The sequence below is a fragment of the Cryptomeria japonica genome, chromosome 1, assembly GCF_030272615.1.
Source record: "Cryptomeria japonica chromosome 1, Sugi_1.0, whole genome shotgun sequence".
In the NCBI taxonomy this organism is placed as follows: Eukaryota; Viridiplantae; Streptophyta; class Pinopsida; order Cupressales; family Cupressaceae; genus Cryptomeria; species Cryptomeria japonica.
This window is the reverse complement of record NC_081405.1, coordinates 642,363,367-642,383,011: the sequence shown is the minus strand read 5'-3', so window position 1 is coordinate 642,383,011 and position 19,645 is coordinate 642,363,367. Positions and strand designations below refer to the sequence as shown.

General features: G+C 38.2%; 1 protein-coding gene across 3 annotated transcripts in view; it reads right to left on the bottom strand.

Moving 5' to 3' along the window:
- The window catches only part of LOC131042467 (uncharacterized), a 254,284-nt gene that overhangs the window by 98,552 nt on the left and 136,087 nt on the right, over window positions 1-19,645 (bottom strand). For all 3 annotated transcript variants that reach the window (XM_057975760.2, XM_059220584.1, XM_059220580.1), the window contains 2 exons: window positions 14,502-14,975; window positions 14,055-14,384 (listed from right to left, as the gene is read on the bottom strand). In XM_057975760.2, coding sequence (XP_057831743.2) covers window positions 14,055-14,384; window positions 14,502-14,975 — 804 coding nt within the window. The remainder of the gene's footprint in view (window positions 1-14,054; window positions 14,385-14,501; window positions 14,976-19,645) is intronic.

The window sequence follows — 19,645 nt, the reverse complement described above, 5'->3', positions numbered from 1 at the left end:
ATGAATATAATTTGAGATGCAAAAAACGAAGGAAAATGACCTATATTGACTAAATCGCTCCTGTCCCTCTCCAAGGGACCAGGGCGAGGTACCTTGTAGCTCTCGTCCCTCTCCCAGGGACCAGAGCGATTTCCTCCATTTTGCAAAATCCAGACAAGGGTCAAGGCAAGTTTACGTTCAAAAACGAAGGAGAACATGAGATGAATGCATTGAATATAAATTGAAGATTTTTGGGACGTCCATACCAGCATTAAATGCCTAGTTCGCTCCTGTCCCTCTCCAAGGGACCAGAGCGATTTTTGATATAATTGCCTTTGTTGCGAAATTACAAACAATGTCAAGGCATGGGCGGATAGAGTGAAGAAGGACGACTCCGTTGAATATAAACTTGGAACCTGGCAAAGTAAGATGAAGGCCACAAAGGAAGGATCGCTCCTGTCCCTCTCCAAGGGACCAGGGCGATACAATGGTGATGATGCGTCCCTCCAGAGTTCAAGGTCGTCCCTCCAAGGTTCAAGGCCGATCCAAGTTAGGACGAAGGGTGGCGAGGACATTTCAAGGCATTTCCATCAAGCGCAACGTTGCAAAGGTCATCACATGGAAGGATTTGCACTATAAAGACCTAGATCGCTCCTGTCCCTCTCTAAGGGACCAGAGCGATATTTCTATTAAAGCACCGATTTCAAAAGACAAGCAAGTTTCAAGCTACCAAGAGGGTCGAAAGGACATCATTCCACGCAATGAAGATGATTGCAAGTCGGTACAAACAAGAACAAGCATGTTATGATGAACTTCGCTCCTGTCCCTCAGGAAGGGACTAGAGCGATATTGATATATTGGATTAATCCATGCAAAATTTACGTAAGGACAATACATTGCAATGTTTTGGAAGGTCCATGGTATGGTAAAAAGATGATAAACAAGAGTTTTGAACGTGAAATGATCATCATTTTGAGCATGGAGACTAGATCGCTCCTGTCCCTCTCCAAGGGACCAGGGCGATTTGCTTTGGATTCCTTGTTTTGCTTCAAGATCAAGCTAAGTCAAGACGTCTTAAGATAGCATATGGTCCAAGGCATCGTTTGAAGACAATTTGCAAGAGTTTTAACGTCCAAACATTGCTAATCGAGGTAAAAGTCTCCCATCGCTCCTGTCCTTTGGACAAGGACCAGGGCGATATCATTAAAAATACTCACGTTCCTTCAAAGATCAAGGCGACATGAGGATAGGAAATGCGAAGGACGACATTTGGAGGACATTGCAAAGGAGATCAAAGTGTAAAGTTGCCAAGGTCAAGAGAAAACATGGATCGCTCCTGTCCCTCTCCAAGGGACAAGGGCGATGGTCCCTTTAAATACGTCCAAACACATAATGAAGCGAATGGGAATAAGCGCAAAGGACACAAGCAATGATTTTTCGAAGGTCAAAGATACAAGATGAACATAAAAACATGGAGATCGCTCCTGTCCCTCATCAAGGGACCAGAGCGATGAGGTACGTCCCTCTATTTACATATTTTTTGGCGCCAAATTAAACAATTCGAATTTACTTTAAATGCTAAATCAATTTAAAATTTAAAAAATCCATTTTTATTGGCATTTAATGTGGCGTTAACATTTATTAATTATTTTTGCCTTATTTAAAAATCGAAATTTACAATTAAAAAACACAAGGCATTAGTAATTAATTAATTAATTAATAAAAAAAATCGATTTGAGCGCTCATATATGGAGGTCGGCCTTGTTATTTCATTGCAAATCATTTAAAAAATGGTTTTGTTTTTATTAAGTCGGCCTAAGGGGTAAAGGATGCAAGCGCTATATAAGGGGGGTAGAATTATCATTTTCTACATCATTATTTTTACCTTCCTTTATGCGAGTTGACAAGAGGCGAATATAGTGCGAGTTTTATTTATCCAAGGTGGCAAAGACATTCCAAAGGTGGTGCGACTTCAAACCAAAGGTGGCGTAGACATTCCCAAGGTGGTGTGAGGCGTGCGAAGTGTGTTGGAAGAGGTGCGAATTGCATTGGAGATCAAAGGTAGAGCGAATTTGGAGATCCATCCAAGACCACGCCTAAGGCGAATTTGCTAAGGACTTGGTGATTTATTTGTGCGAAATTGAAGATCACATTCTCTCCAGAGGTGGCGAAATCAAATTTGAGGGGATCATATTGAAGATTATCTTTATACCTCAATTTTGCTTAGGCAAATTTTGTTTTTGCATTCTAGAGTTAGCTCTCTATCGAGGTATGGCGATTTAGTTATTATTGTTTTATTCATTCATCGTCATATTTCAGATTTTGAATTTTAAAATCTCTTAGCTCAATCGTTGTAGGAAATGATAACTCTAGGGACTTATCATGAGGTTTCCTAAAATCTATCTCTCTTATCTACGTTATTTATTGCAAAATCTATTTCTTATAATGAAATGTTGTGTAGGTATGGCGACCCCAAAGGCGGGAGCATCCACCAGTCGCTCGGCTCTCATGAAAGAAGATCAAAAGACTGAAGAGGTGGAGACCAAGATCGTGTCCAAGTGGAGCAACATTGGAGATACAAACTTGGGGAACTTTAGCATGAAGAAGTTCCGAGAGGTCCCTTACATCGGCAAGCCATCACCTGTCGCCCGGAGAATAATAGAGAGTGGCATTATCAAGGCGGTCGGTTTTCCTCCAGCTATTCAGTGCCACGAGTTGATGATCGAGTGTGCCCGTCATTACAATCCACAGTCCAGGACAATTGTGTCCAATGAAGGAAACATTTTGGCGTACCTTTCAGAGGAAGCCATAAGTGAAGCCTTCCATCTTCCAGAGCACAGGGACATGATATACAAAGGAACTTGAACCTACTTGGGACACAGCTCTTCTAGATGCATTTGATCAGGTTATCCACTTAGAAGAGAGTATCAAGAATCTTCCCGAGATTCCAAGCACAGAAATCGAAGGAATCGTGACAAAATTCATTGCATATGCTAAGAAAGAGAATTGGAAAGGGAATAAGATTCTAGATGAAAGGTTGTTACAGATGACATGACATCTTATTTCTCATTGGCTGATACCTCCTAGATTTTTGTGCCAAATTTAATATTTGGCTATGTATTTAATATTGTTCAGTAAAAGGGAGGTCATTTGTAACAAACCCTAATTAGGGTTTAGGTGTCATGATCTTGTCCATTGATTTACTTTCAATCTGGACCTTTCATTGTAACTGGGGATGCTATTTATACCCCCATTTTTCATTTCATTAAAAACAGAATAGTCAATAGAGAAATAGAGAATAGAGTTGAGAAATTAGAGTTGTAAGCAATTTTTATTTTGTAGCAAGATTGAGTCTTGAAGAGAGAAGTTCAAGCAATTGTTGTATATGATGACTTGGAAATCAATAAAATATTGAAGTTATGGTGTTTTGTTGCAAATTTCTTAAGTTATCTTCATGGTTGTTGGATGTACTTGAATCTCGCTCAATCAAAGTAGTTTGTTAATTTGAAAGGCTAAGTGTGAGATTTGATATTTGGTAGGATTCGCAATCCAAACCACTAGCTTCTTGCTGATTGTAGGAACGCCTTGCGTGGTCGACTGGAAAACATTTTGAGTCCTTAACCTTCAAGCATTTTCGCATCTAGGATATGTACCTTCGTAGTAGTGTCCTTGGTCTTTGATGCATTGAATACCATTATTACCTTAGAAGATCGCACTAATTTCAATTAAGTTGTTATCTTATGGCAAAATTGAAGTTGGTTGAGTCTTGCCAAATCTCATTCATGCTAAGTCGTTCATAGGGTTAGGCTAGATTAGACCTCTTAAACCCTATCTTTTTCCATTTTTTGAAAGTTCTTTTTAGATTAGTGAAATCTTCGAACTATTGAATCCGTAAGAAGCCTTGAAGGAAACAGCAAATCACATCATACCACTAAAAGCTTGTCCACACGTGGAGACCCCACTAAAAGAACCTTGGAGTCTATCTAACTGATCCTTTTTGCAGATCTTCAGCAGTTAGAGACTATTTTCTCAAGAGAGGATAAGATGCCTGTCGGTATTTTATTCTGTGTATGATTGTGTACAAAACACACGTCAACAATACCCCATGCCCACACACCTCCCTTCCAATCCTTGGCCACACATCCCGCACCTGACTAACCTGGGTTACCTTTGAAGGCTCCATCAAAAATTATTTTGATCCAACCCACTTTGGGGGCAGTCCATTCCACTGCCACCTGCCTATCTTGGATTGGATTAGCCCAATTACACCCATTAGCAGGCTTGAATTTTATAAGTGGCTAATTTACTTGGATGATGCTATCCGACAAACTATAAGGGAACTTACTCGGGTTGATTTTGGAAGTAATCGTACTTACTAGTTCTGAAATAGAAATTTCCACTCTATTGCAAATTCTTACCATATTTTTCTCTTTTTCTTGAAAAATTATCCGATTCCTCTCCTTCAGGAACTCCCAAAATACTACAGATGGCATAATTTGCCAGATATTGGAGAATAACGTTTTCATATAATTCTGCCACCACCCCTGAAACAACTCTATGAGCTTGGCAGGAAAGAAGAAATGCCGATTTAGTTACTTAGTCACAAATATCCAGCATTCTCTTGCAAAATCACAATGAAGTAATAGATGGTCAATCATTTCTTCACTATTTCTGTTAATTTTGGGATCAGAATTAAAAAAATCAAAGAGGTACAGAACAATATTTCTGATATTATTGTTCTAATTCTGTATTCTGAATATATAGATTGTGCTGAAGATATCTATTATGATAATCGATATATATCTTCAAAGTGTCTAAACTGATTGATTAAGATTTCAGATTGAATATATGTACAGCATGAATATGATAAGGATAATATGTGAGTGCACAGCATGTATTACACAAACCACACAGCAGAAGTATCAATCACGGCATATCATTCATCGACCATCGTATGGATATGAACAGAATATATCACCTCACGGATAATGCGAATGTGCACCACAATCTCTTCACAGACAATACACGTGTATGTACACAGAATCCTCAACCGATATTACGTGCAAAAAATGCAGACTGATCTTCGACAAAAACATTCTCCAAGACTCCTGACCAAGGGAACTAAATACCCGAACAAGATGGATGAAGGGACATGACCCTAGATGGGACATATGACTCATGCAAAGGGTGCAATTAGAACTGACACCATTCTTTAATTATCCGTTAACTAACCATAAGGAATCACTTGTATAAATATTAACAAAGAATAGAAAATCGCAGATATAATATAGCGATAAGAGAAATGAATGAAGTAATATTAAAAGGCAAGATAGCAGTCAAGATAACTCCTCCTGCTACAACATCAACAATTTCTGCACAACATGCATCTAAAAGGGTCTGCAAACCAGATCTTATTAAGGCATTCCCCTATAAGGATTCTACCTCTTAGAGCCAACCCAGAGAATGCCCGACCCTTGGGTAGACAATGCTTTCCCCAACACAATTGAAATGGCCATCCCTCCTCCCTATGCTCTTTTTCCAATAATTTGTATCCGATACTGACTGCATACTTCCCATTTTTTGCACCACACCGCAGAATCAAATCCTGAGAATTCGAGAGGAGAATAATACTTTCCCTAAAAATGCCATGCAGTCTTTCTTCCTAGTCCCATGATAAGTTCAAGTCTTTCACGTCCTTCCATTTCCTCACTTCCATGTCTAGCTCCCTATGCCTTTCCATATAATTCAAGACCCCACTACCCCATCTCTCCTCGGCAATCCTCTTCACTTCCAAATTAGAATGATTCTTACTCAGTACATCGAGACCTTCCCAAGAGTCGTCTCAGAATAAGGCCGATTTCCCATCTCCAATTTTCCAAGATAGGTGATTCGTTATGACAGATCTACAAGAGAGCATAAATTTCCAAATTGTTGATCCTTTCACTGGATTGCTAATGGTGAGGATTCTATACCTACTGAAATTATCGAAATATTTTTCTTTAAGTATTTTAATTTTAACCCACATTAGGTTCAGGTTGCAAGACATGCTCCAAATGAGTTCAGCTCACTATGCTTCATTCATGATGTTCCATTTTCTAATAACCACACCTCTAGAGCTTTTTGGTTTGCAAATCTTGTCCCAAGCTAACAGCACGATTTTTTCTTGATCTCGACTCCCGCTACACATGAATTTTCTTTGGAATTTTGAGACAAGACATTGAGTATATGGGAAGAGCGGAAATAACAGATTTCAACATGAGGATCCTCCCTGATGATGAGAGCCATTTGCTCCTCCATCCTTCCATACAACCAAAACAATTTTCCAATAGTTTGTTCCTCAAATTGGCCCAACTAGCCCCAGCAAAAAGGGGAATGCCCAAAACTTTGCTCGGCAATTCTTCGGCTTGGCCCCTAGTATTCTAGAGATTTCGCACTACTTTCAAAGAAGCGTGTTGAAAAAAAAGAATCTCCGACTTCTGCCAACTTATCTCCTATCCAGAGTTGCCACAATATATGTTTAAAGTGGACTTAATCATTCTAGCCTCTCTAAGGGTGGAGTCCCCCATCAAAAGGGTGTCATCCGCAAATTGGAGGTGGGAAGAGGCTTTAATACCTTGAGCAATTTTGGCTCAATCCATCAACCTACTCTATTAGTTTTAGTTATAAGTCTCCCTGGGGCCTTTGCCATGATAATGAAAAGAGACGGGGAAAGGGGGTCTCCCTACCTCAGACCCCCTTTTGAATCAAAAGAAGCTTGAGGACTGTCATTGATAAGAACCAAGAATTTTGGAGTTGATGCAACTTTTTGTCCAAGCAATCTACTCTAGAGAAAATCCAAATTTTTGCATTACCATCAAGAGGAAACCTCTCTCCACATGATCATAGACCTTCTAAATATCCATCCAACTTCACCAACATTTTCTCAGTTTTGGACTTCCTCATTGAAAGTATGGCTTCATAAGCAATAATAATACCTTCCACAATTGATCTGCTTGGGACAAAACCACTATGTTCTTCTGAGAAGATAACATGAAGAACCTATTTAAGCCTATTTGCCATCACATTAGGAATAATCTTGTAAGTTGTGTTGCAAAGGGATATCAACATGAGATCCTCAAAAGATTGAACAACCTTCTTTTTGGAAATCAGAGCAAGCAAAGTGCAATTTAAGTCCGAAGATATATATGAATGGACACAAGATTCCTCCACCACTTCCCAAAGGTCTTTTTTAACCAATTCCCAGAATTTCTGGAAGAAAGAGGGAAGAGCGCTTGGTCTCCCTCCATGGACAAAAGTACACACTTCAGCTCTTCAATTGTGACCAGGCCTGAGATGCTCTGATTAAGTTGTGTAGAGAAGCAATTTGAGATAATCTCCAAAAGCTCCAATTCATCCATCACCTCCCCAGCTCTATTTGAAGCTAATAATTTCTAAAAAAAGCTTATTGCCTCTTCATTAATCTCCTCTTTACTAGAAAGTATGGCTCCATCTGAGTTCTTAATTTCGAATATCCTGTGGCTAGATCTTCTTGCCTTAACTGAACTACGGAAAAAATATGTGTTGCAGTGACCCTCTTTAAGCCAGCATTCCTGAGACTTTTGCCGCTAGAATATTTCTTCCCTAGAGGGGATTTCAGAGAGCAACTATTTCAAATCTTTCTCCTTCAGAAAGTCCTGCTCTGTCATATCCCCGACTATAATGTTTGAGTTCAGCTCCTCTAGCTATTGCTCAGTTCTAAGTTTCTCCGCATAATGTTCTTGTAATGAACTCTATCCACTCTTTGAGTTTAATCTTCAAGTACTAGAGTTTCTTACAGAGGCAAAAAGATTTGGTTCCCACTATTTGTGGGGCAAAAAGCCACCATTGAGGAATTAAATCCCTGACTTCAATATCTTGTAGCCATCTTTTTTCAAATTTGAAAGGGCAATGAATGGGAACCATATCATCTTGCACAATAAGGGAAATAGGGTAGTGATCTAAACCAAAAAAGGGAAGGATTGAAGCTTCAAAAGCAATCTGAATTTTCTGCCTATTTCTCTGCCAAAAAGAATTTGTCCAGTTTCTCCAATATGCTGGTAGACCCCAATCTCTTATTGATCCATGTGTATGTCCCATTTTTAAATTTGGCTTCCAAGAGTCCATTCGCGAAGATGAAGTTCTGAAAAATCCGCTTGGACTACACTTTTTCTATCACGGACTGTTTAATGTGTTGATATTACTCGGTCTATCACTGCTGTGTTTCTTTTCCTTCAAATAAAGATCACTATAGCGGTGGATAGTTTCTATAGATCAATTAATGCAATAGATCAATCTTCTTTTCATCTATTGATCTCTTGATGATTACAAACCTTTATATGCTGTTGAATTTCATCGAATTCAAAATTGTATTTGACTGCAATATAGACTGTTGTGCATGACTTCCTACTATTTACATTCATCCCGTAATTAATCGATCAGTATCTCATACTGATAGAACATATATGGTATTCGATGGATCTGCTGTCTGCAATCTCAATTGTTGTGTGTATACTTATCTGCTATGTGTGCTATATGTTCGGTTTGCTATAGACACTGACTGCTTAGTATTAACTCCTTGTTGTATCGAGCTGTAGTATATATATTTTTCTATCTTATCGATCTAAATGAATGTATACAAATATAAGACCCATGAAGGAGTCACGACTCTTTACCAAGAGTCCAATGCATATAAACCAAATCGATAACTAAACTGATGATAGTTATCGGGATATTTCACTAACCCGATATACAATGGTAATACATAACTAAAGCAATATATTCATGTGTTTGATAGGTAGAATCAGTTTAGATAAAAACAATAATCAACTATGTGACACAAATAGATAATCAAACTTATCATAATACTTGTGAAATGAATTGACATGAACGATGAAGTATGGTTATGTAAGGAAGTCTGAATAGTTTTAATAAGGTTAATTGATTGATCAAATGTGTAAGGCCGATAGGCCACTTAGAAATTTGATCTACAGAGTCGGTATTTAGGATTCCGACTGAAGCTACAACTTCAACACCCCTAAGAGGTTTAACTCATTGAAATTCCAATTCCTCATTAAAAGTGGCCATATTATTAAGTTAGAACTTCTAGGAAAATGTGCCAAGGGGCCACTTTATTAATATAAAGTGATTATATTATTTCACTTTATTATTATTTATTTAATCCAACTTAGGAAATATTAAATATTTCTCAAATAATTCATAAAATGCTCCTCGGGTCTCAGAACTGAAATCTGATTGAAGATACTTGACCGAGGATGTTACCCCAATGTTGCAGGCGAACTGACAGTAATCCCCTAAAAAGTAGGCATCCCCTTAGAAAGCAGGAAACTGTCTCCAAACATCTGAGTATGCTCAAAAGCGAACCTGCTCTGCTCTGTGGCCCTTTGGGTGGTCAACCAGTCAAATGGTAGTCCTCCCTAAAAATAGGAACCCTCCCTAAAATTTAGGAGATGGTCTCAAATGATCCAGAATGGTACCTAGCCACCCCAGAACCAACTCTTAGTCATTCCCTAAAAAATAGGGATCCCTCCTAAAAACTAGGAACTGTCGCCTAAATGTTTGAATTGGCTCACAAAACCCCCTGCAAGACTCCATGACTCCTAAATGGGTTCCCTCTTCACTCCATTGGCCTACGGGAACCAAATGATAGGACAATCCCTGCTCAACTGCTAGTCACCTAGGAAAGGGTCATTACATTTTTCCCAATCTCTTGCCGACACATTAGAGAATGGTTTTGATCATATATTACCTCTTGTGCACTGATGTGGAAAATAGAATAGTATAATCCACAAATTGTCTTGTAAGGTAGTGCCCTTTTCTTGTGGTAGGCAGTCAAAATATTTGATTTTCATGTTGATCAGCTTGCAAGGTCCTGTGGAAGTTTTCAACACAAAAATGAATAGGTAGGAACCTGATGAACCTGTTTTGCATGCCTTCTTGTTAACAGTTCCCCCAAGTGGTCATTTGTCAAAGCAGTGAAGGTGGCGGCAGGTATGCAGCTATTTATCAACCTAATCATTTCATGACTGAACTCCATTGTAGCTAGTTTCTTTCCCAACAAATCCCAGCCACATTTGTCAAAGGCCTCAAACATATCGTATTCTATAAAGAGGCCTATTCTTCCGTGAATTTTGGCCAAGTGAAAAATTCCCTGAATTGCAATGATATTCTACACGATTTTTAGAGCAGAAGTGAAAGTAGACTGAGACAGAAAGAAGTTTTTAGACAGCCATTGATGTAGCCTCATGTCATGTTTTAATTGCTAAAGATTATCTGACAACTGTAGATCTAAACTGGTCGAGTTTGCTTGCTTTCGCTATATTTAAGATTAAGAAGCAACCTGTTGTGTTCATGTAAACCAATACATTATGTTTTAAATCGTAACCCTCAACAACCAAAAAGGTTTGGAAATAGAGCTGAAAAGCTATCATGACGCATAGCCATATCCTTGTTAAAGGAAAACACTACTTGTTTGAGTTCTTCTATCTTAACAGATTTTTAAAGAGAGTCAACTTCTGTTGGTGATATCACTATTTCTAGATTAGCCAACATTTTAATTTATATTTGAGTAGTGACCTTAAAGGATATTTCTTCAGTCGGTTTTTTCTAATTTTCAATATTTAAAGTAATTGTTAGAATACTGTGTGCCTGCCAGCATAATGGACAGCTCTTTGTTGTTGCTACCCTTTATGTTTGGAATTGAATTAATGTGTTGTTCATTGAGGGCAGTTTTATGAAAAACAATTCATTACTTCATCCCCAGCCAATACACGCTTCTTTTTCACTCTTTGCTGCCAACTTAGTTATCCTCACAGCAAGTTTGTGTATGATTTTCTGACTTTCAAATTTGTTTTTAAGTCCTAACAGCTCTAGTTGGCTATCTCTAGACAGTGTTGTAACTCCATGATTGTATGCTATGTGTGAGAAGCGCTAGTCTTTTGTGAAAGTTGTGGAATTGTTGATCTTGAATCAGGAGGCATTCCTTCCATGACTGGGAAAATTTTTGGAAGAAATTGGGTGCATCAGATGTGTGCTTTCAAATCTAAACATAGATCTTTTCCTTTAATTATGACTAGAGAAAAAGTGTGCCATCATGAATTTGGCCATTGATAAATGTGTTCAATGACATCCAGTGGATTGTCAGCAGTATTTGATGATTTTTGATCTGTACTTTCAGCCATCATTCTTCAACATTCCTTCTATGACTATCAGTGCATGTGAACTAAGTACTAACCATACAGGAACTAGCAACATTCTTTATGAATTAAATCCATCAAAGAATCTACAACCCTTGCATTGAACCTACTGCTCACTCTTTTTTCATCTAGGTTTTTTATCATATTGAAATGCCCCATGAGTACAATGTGTCAATCTATGTTTTAAACCAGCCAAGAATATATCCAGAGTAGTTGATCCTGCAGTTACATTGGGGGTATGTAGGCACTGGTAAAAATTATTGCTTCAAATGTCCTCAGATTGCTTAGCCAAGGCACCCACTCTACCATAACATACAAGATTCTGAATTGGCCCTTTAATGGTTGTGGATGATGACACTACTTCTTCTGGCTCAAGCTTCGCTACAAACATATGGCAATGTAAGTGTCCAATCCAGGTTTTCAGCATTTTATTCCTATCTTCATTGTTTCATTTCATTGAAAGGTCCCTCTGTCATATGTGGTAGAGCACCCGACAAAAAGAAAAGGATTGTAGACTTAAAGCCCAGCTGGTCCATGAATATTATCATGCAATCTAAGCCAGATTAGATATCTCACATGAAAAATTGTGGCTTGAGTATTCGAACAACAATCATATCAGGCTCTTCCCCTTTGTGGGTCCTTTGGGATTCTTTTCCTTTAACTTTCTATTGTAATCTGATGTATTGTTTTGGTTATCCATGGACACTAATATGATTTATTTCTTTTCTTTTTCTATTTTTTTTCTCTGGACCATTAAGGAAGCAGGGCACTCCAGCAGAAAATGAGAATTCCTAGGTTTGAGTAGTAGATAGTCCATAGAACTTTAAATAGACAAGCTTTTAAAATAATTTTATATTTAGTAGCAGCTTGTATTATTTTTAATCTGTCAAGGCAAAGGATGCAAGTAAGGGTATTTACATGTACTGTAGCGAATATCTAAATGGGCTAGCATGATCACATCAATACTGTTTTAAGTTTTTCAATTATGAAATTTCTAAGATATCATTATACTCATTGACCTAAAATTGGAATAGTTAAATTAGTCAAATGGGCTAACTAAGTCCATTAATGTTTTATTTGAAGCTAACTCTTAATGATTAACACAACCCAAAGGCCCATTCTCTATAAATGGCACGTAAGTTGAGTTGTGGAAGCTATTTACCAAAGAGCATAGAGGAAGAAGTAACAAAAGGATTTGAATACAAAAAGGAACTGGACCTGGCAGAAGAAAAATCAGGCGTCAGGTTCAACTGTAGTCAAACATGTCTCTTCCTAGAATTTTGTAATGTAAACTGCTGTATACTTTGAGACCCATTGACCTACTTTTGGTCATCTGTTGACATTAATATAATTTCTTTCTTCCACGCTAGTTTGACTGCAATCAAAATCTTCCCTGTCAGATGTAGGCAGGCAGAGAAGGATTGACCATGGAAAACATGTCATAGAAACTACAGAGAAAAAGCATGCAGGATCTGAGAGTGCTACACAATGTGTCCAAAGAGATTCCTTTCAGTCTCTTTGTACCTAAGCTTCCTTCTTCAACTCATTTGTAACTTTTATTCATTATAAAACCTCCAAGTTTCATTGTTTGGGGATTTTTCCTTAGTGCTGATGAGAAAATAAGTTGTTACAGCTTCTTTCCGGCAACCTATGAATCTTTGAGTGTAGCAAAGTTCAAGAGAGTGTGAAACCATTGGAGGGCTGTATGGTGTAAGAAATTACTATTGTAGCAAAAAAGCCCTTGTAAGCCTTGTTTTAAGAAATAAACCATTGTAACAGCTCCCAAGTTAGTGGTCTGAGGAGGAACAAAACTTTCCGCTTCTGTAGTTTCTCTCAAATTTGAGTTCCTCCAGATCATATTGCAGGTTTTCTCATCCTTAGTGCTGTCTTATGTTCTTTCCTTATAGTAGCAAACTTCAGTGCCTTGTTATATCCTTTGAGATGCAAGTGTAGGCGCTTCTCATTCCTTATCCACATTAGAAACAGAAACTTATGCAATCAAGTTACATAAGGAAAGTACAGGATCTGTTGGAAGGAGCTACATTGTAGAATCTCCACTCAAGCTTACAAATCCGAAATCACTATTCAACAATCTTCAATTCTTGGAACAAATTTTTAGACATGAAATTCTACCTCCACCAAATTTGCAGTGCTCCTCAAATTAAATGATCTTGAATGGTATATTTGTTTCTAAGAATAATAACGAGTTTCTCCAGATCATATTATTGGTTTTCTCATTCTTAGTCCTGTTTAATATTCTTTCTTTGTAGTAATATACATCACTACATTATTATATACTTTGAGATGCAGGCATTTACGGACTTCTTTTCATTACTTCCAAATCAGGAACAGAAACTTATGCAATTGAGTTACATAAGTGAAGTCTAGCGTCTATTAGGAAGAGCTAAATTGTAAATATCCACAATAGCTTACAAATATGAAATCACTTTTCAACCATCATCAGTTCTTGCAGTTGGAACACATATTTAGAAATGAAATTCTTCCTTCACTTCATTGCAGGGATCGTCAATTTATATAATATTGAAAGGTGTATTTGTTAGTGAACAAATATCAAGTTACAGAAATTGTAAGACTGACAAACAGTCAGGCGCAGAGTTCCCACATACAGAATAGTAACAAGTTTCCACTTGTGACTGGCTTATAGCCAATTTCCTTGAGCATTATTCTCCCTCACATAACATAAACATGTGCTTTATTTATTTATATTTATCTACATAAAATGATTAAATGTACAACAGCTACAAAGAACTTAATCCCTTTGATGTTAAAATGTACAGAAAATGAATAACATTTTAGGGAAAGGTGTGTAGAAATTTTACGAACTTTCAAATCCATCTGAAACCTTTCTTGCACCAACATAGCCAACTGAGAGCCATCCTCTTTATTTAAGAAAATACAAACACTATCAACATTCATCTTCAGCTGAAACACAACTCTAGATTTTCCATTTCCCAATAATCCTTTAACTAATACACGTTCAACATCTTCTATGTTTTCACTTGGCACTGGTACATTTCCAATAATATCATTCTGCGAAGGTGCATTATCATATAAGCGCTCCATCAACTCACTCAAATCCATGCCAAAATCAATTAATGCAACAACAGTAGACCTATTGCAGAAAAAATCAAGTTTTGTCATGCAAATGCTCATCTGGCAAGGACACAAAAAACCCATTGTTAGTTCTTCATATTAACATAAGAACAAAACCAGTTCCTAACTAACACAAATTTTAAACATCAAAAAACTTCACTGAAAGATGAGCATTACCTGGGTGTCTGTTCCATCATAGGCAGGAGAATCAGGCTGCCTAGTAACAAATGTAACACTTATAAAATCAACTGAATCTTTCTCATCACCTTGCACTTCTCCTAGGGTTAAAGCCCCACTGGAAAGATCAGCTTTGGTATTAATTACTGTGGTTTCAAAGTCACATGAGGAATCCCTTGGGGAATCATACAAAGAACTTAAGTTGCTTGGCATGACAGAAAGATTATCACAAGAGCCACTGAAATCTGACAACGCATCTTTAAAATAATCATCTTCATCTAAAATCTTTGTTACTGATTCTGGGCTATATTTTTCAACATCTTCATCAACTGTATTTTGATCATCATTCTTCAACACAGAACGTGCAAGATACTTGCATGTTGAAGACACGTGCCCTTGAAGCTTATCTTCAATCTTTAAAGAATGCAATTTCATTCCCAAAGTCAAATCATTCTCCCGTTGTGTAAGGGTCACCTGGAAAAAGGCCAATATAGTAAATACTAAATAGTAAATACAGCTTTAAACCTAAAGGTTGAGGAAATTCACCAAAAGTGTGCCACTATAGATTATGTATAGAGACTTAAAGACAACATAATATTATGTTTAAATAAAATAATTTGCAGAAATGTGTGCCATTGTTATGCTGGTTAAGCAATAATATAATTTTATACTATTTTGCGACCTCATTTCACTTTGACCTTGTGAAAACTCACCACTAGGGATTAATGAATGCTTATACATAAAAAATTATAATGACAATGAATTATCTTAGACGATTTGAAATACATAAAATGCCTATCCTTTCAATCTAAGAATTTCTAGCACATTAGGCTCTCCATATTGAGAGTTAAAATTAGGAACTCCCTTAGACTTTATCTACTAACAATACAGATGGATATTAACACCCAATGAAATAAGAAAAAAAAATAATGAATTGGGGTTTGCTGACAACGAAAATTCCCATTCAAAGTTAATGCAAATTGTTATACTGCCCTATCAATGTTCATGTGTTGAAAACTTGAAACCCACGGTTATTTTTGGGTCCAAAAAGAAAGCGTGTGTCCCAGAGTGTTGCTTAGTGTAAATGATGTTCAATTTACATTCAATATGCAAGTTATATTCTATTATCTAATTTTGTATTATTACTTTCTTATTGTATATATCTAACTATCTTCTTGCTTGTGGCAGATGAGAGGAGCATTTAATATTTTCTATGTCCTATCTCAAGAATGCCACTTACTATAAGTATATGACAAATGAGGCACGGTCAAGCAATGCCTTGATCGGTCATGACCGATCAAGGCATTGCTTGATCATGACCGATCAAGACATTACTTGATCGTGCCTTTTTGTTTATACTAACAAAAACATGTTACCGTAAATGCCAATCGGTGTGGAGTAGGATTATAACCGAAGTTCATCGGTGTTTACCCAACACTAACAACCGATAGTATTGTTGTGCGTATTCACACATCGCCCATTGCAAATGGGGACCCCTACCTTTTCTTGCTTTCTAGGGTTCGCTTTCTAGGTGTTTAGGGTTTGTCTGTTAGCCTTTGCATTTTGAGCGTCGCCAGGGGATCAATAGGATGGTAGGCTTTGCTTGAGCGAGGTGAGTCTTTGGGGCCCCAAAATTAGGGTTTCTTTGAGAGTCTTCCTTAGGGCCTGGTTTTGCTCTTGTTGCTAATTGTGTCTTGCTTGGTGAGTGAGTATCATCCTTGAAGGTCTGAGTTAGGTCGAGTTGGTGAGTGATGAAGTCTAGAATGTCATCCTGATCTTCAAATGCCCTGAAATTTGGCTAAGTCTGGAATGCCCTGATCCTGAAATTTGACTAAGTCTGGAAAACTGAAGAATCCTCCAAAAACTAGATTTTGCAATATAACTCCTCGAGGTCCGAAACCACTCTCAAACATCCTGAAAGTATATATGGAATATAACTTTAAGTATAAGTCACTTATACTTAAATGTTATATTCCATAAAATGATCCTGACGGAGAGTTCAAAATGTCAAATTTCGCTCCTGACCCTTCCAAAGGGTCCAAAGCGAATTTCGCTCCTGACCCTTCCAAAGGGTCCAGAGCGAAATTCTCCATAAGACATTCTACTTTGACCCAAACCTAGAACTAACGCATTCCTAGACTTGAATGAAGGCAAAAGCACTTGTTTGAATGAAGAAATGCGAAAAAATGAAGTCAGGATCATGGCCTAAGGTGAATTTCGCTCCTGACCCTTCCAAAGGGTCCAGAGCGATATTCATATTTCCTCTATTTTTCTCCTTAGCTTGACCAAGTTTGTAGACTTTTGAGGCATAATTGAGAAGGTTTGATGCAACTTTGCTTTGGAGAAGAGATTTTAGACCTTGGGATGATGGATTCTAGCCTGGGAGAGGAATTTCGCTCCTGACCCTTCCAAAGGGTCCAGAGCGAAAATCCTTATAACCCTCATTTTCCTTCCTTGTTTTGGATGGGCGTTGGTTTATTAGGCATTGTGTGTGAGTCTTGATGTGTTCTTGCCTTGAGAAGTGTTTTGAAAAGTGAGGATCTTGTCCAAAAATAGGAATTTTGCTCCTGACCCTTCCAAAGGGTCCAGAGCGAAATTCTTCATAAGCCTCATTTGCTCCCTTGTTTTGGATACCAACCTTGTTCCATGGGCAAATTTGGGAAGGAAATAACATGTCTCTGCCTTTTGAGGTGATGGAACATAGAAATGTTAAGGATTTTGGCCAAGATTAGGAATTTCGCTCCTGACCCTTCCAAAGGGTCCAGAGCGAAATTCGCTATAATCCTCATTTGCTACCTTGAATGGGCTTAAAACCTGGTTCCTCAAGTGGAAAACAATCTATATTTGCCTCCAGGAGAAGATTGAAGTTTGAAAAATGAGCAATTAAAGCCTAAATCAAGATTTTCGCTCCTGACCCTTCCAAAGGGTCCAGAGCGAAAATCAACCTAAGACTCATTTCTTGCCTTATTTGACCAAATTTTGATTTGCAAGGCATTTTGAAGGGAAGAGTAGACATGTTTGGACGTTGGAAATGTTTGAAAGCTTTGAAAAAATGAAGGATTCTAGCCAAGAAGGTGAATTTCGCTCCAGACCCTTCCAAAGGGTCCAGAGCGAAATTCCTTGCAAGCCTATTCTTTTGACCTTGTTTTGGCTTAAGACCTTATCCCTTGGGTGAAGGATGATGTTTAGTTACCTCTTGAGGTGATTTTGAGTTGGAAAAAGGAAGAATCAAGCCCAAATCATGATTTTCGCTCCTGACCCTTCCAAAGGGTCCAGAGCGAAAATCCTCCTAGACCTCATTTCCTTCCCTATTTGACCAAATTGTGATGTCCAAAGCATGTTGAAAGGGGAAATGGACATGATCTTGCCTTTGAGAGTGTTTGGAAGTTGTGAAAATGAAGGATTTTCAGCCAGGAAAGGAAATTTCGCTCCTGACCCTTCCAAAGGGTCCAGAGTGAAATTCCTTATAAGCCTACTTTTTTACCTTTCTTGGACATGAAACCTTGTTCCTAGGGCAATGAAGGATGAGATTCTACCTTGCAAAGAAGTTTCAAGTTGAAAGAATGATGATTTTGGGTCAAGAATGAGATTTTCGCTCCTGACCCTTCCAAAGGGTCCAGAGCGAATTTTCTCAAAACCTCTCTTTGCTATCAGTTTTTTGCTAGATCAAGTCTGGGCTAAGGTAAAATCAAGGAGAAGTTGCCCCTGAGAGTGACTTTAAGTTTCTAGAAACCATGAAAGATGAAGGAATTGAGCCTAAAAATGATTTTCGCTCTAGACCCTTCCAAAGGGTCTAGAGCGAAAATCCTAAAAACCATCTTTTCTTCCAAAATTTGAGCAAAGTCAAACCTGGACAAGGGTGAGAGAAGTCATTTGGATTGCCTTAGAGTGAATTTTGCTCGCCAAGAATGCAAATTTTGAAGCCAAATGAGAATTTCGCTCCTGACCCTTCCAAAGGGTCCAGAGCGAAATTCTTAAGATCACCCTTTTTCCTTGCAAATCAAGTCAGGATTTTGGTTTTTATGACCTGGAGAGGAGTGAGGCAAGGTGTTCTAAGTCTTGGAGGTGATTTGAAGTTGAAAGGATGGTGAAATAGCCCTAAAACAAGATTTTCGCTCCTGACCCTTCCAAAGGGTCCAGACCGAAAATCCTAAAATCTACCTATTCCTTTCAAATTTATGCTAAGCTATGCCTAGACCAAGGTAAAAGATGCCCTTGTGATTGCCCTTAAGTCGATGGTTGTCTCCAGAAGTAATGATTTTAGGCCAGAAGAGGAAATTCGCTCCTGACCCTTCCAAAGGGTCCAGGGCGAAAATCCTTCAATCACCTATTTTGCCTTGCAAAATCAAGATAAACTTGGGTTGGATGAGAGAAGAAAAGTGTTTCCTTGCCTTGTGAGGTGGATTGAAGTTGAAATGATGAAAAAAATGAGCTACAAACAAGAAATTCTCTCCTAACCCTTCCAAAGGGTCGAGAGCGAAAAGCACTAAAACAATCCTTTTCTCCAAATTTTGTGCTAAGTCAGGCCTGGACTAGGGTGAGAAAAGCTATTTGGAATGCCTTGGAAAGATGTTTGCCCTTCAAAAATGTGAATTTTGAGCTAAAGTTGGAATTTCGCTCCTGACCCTTCCAAAGGGTCCAAGGCGAAATTCTTATAGGGTCTGTTGCTGGAGAAAATCTTGGGCAAGTTTCATGTTAATATCTTTTTGTTGATGATTTAAGTTGAAAATGCTATGTTGAAATGAATTTATCATGTGTCCTTAATCATCTTTTGGTTTGTTTTGGCAGATGAAAGAAGACTAGGCTAAGACAAGGACGACCTTCTCCAACCCAGCATCAGCAAGGACGACCTTCTCTAGCCCAGCATCAACAAGGACGACCTTCTCCAACCCAGCATCAACAAGGACGACCTTCTCCAGCCCAGCATCAACAAGGACGACCTTCTCCAGCCCAGCCTCATCAAGGACGACCTCTTCCAGTCCAACATTTGAAGGAAAGACAAGGTGGCATCCCAGTCATCACTCCTCCAGTCGGGTTGGTCCACTTCAGCAAGTTCAGATTCAATGTACCTAACTCATCAAAGATGGCACTAACTTTGATGTACCTACCCCGGCTATCCATTGGTCGAATATTCGAGAGAAGAC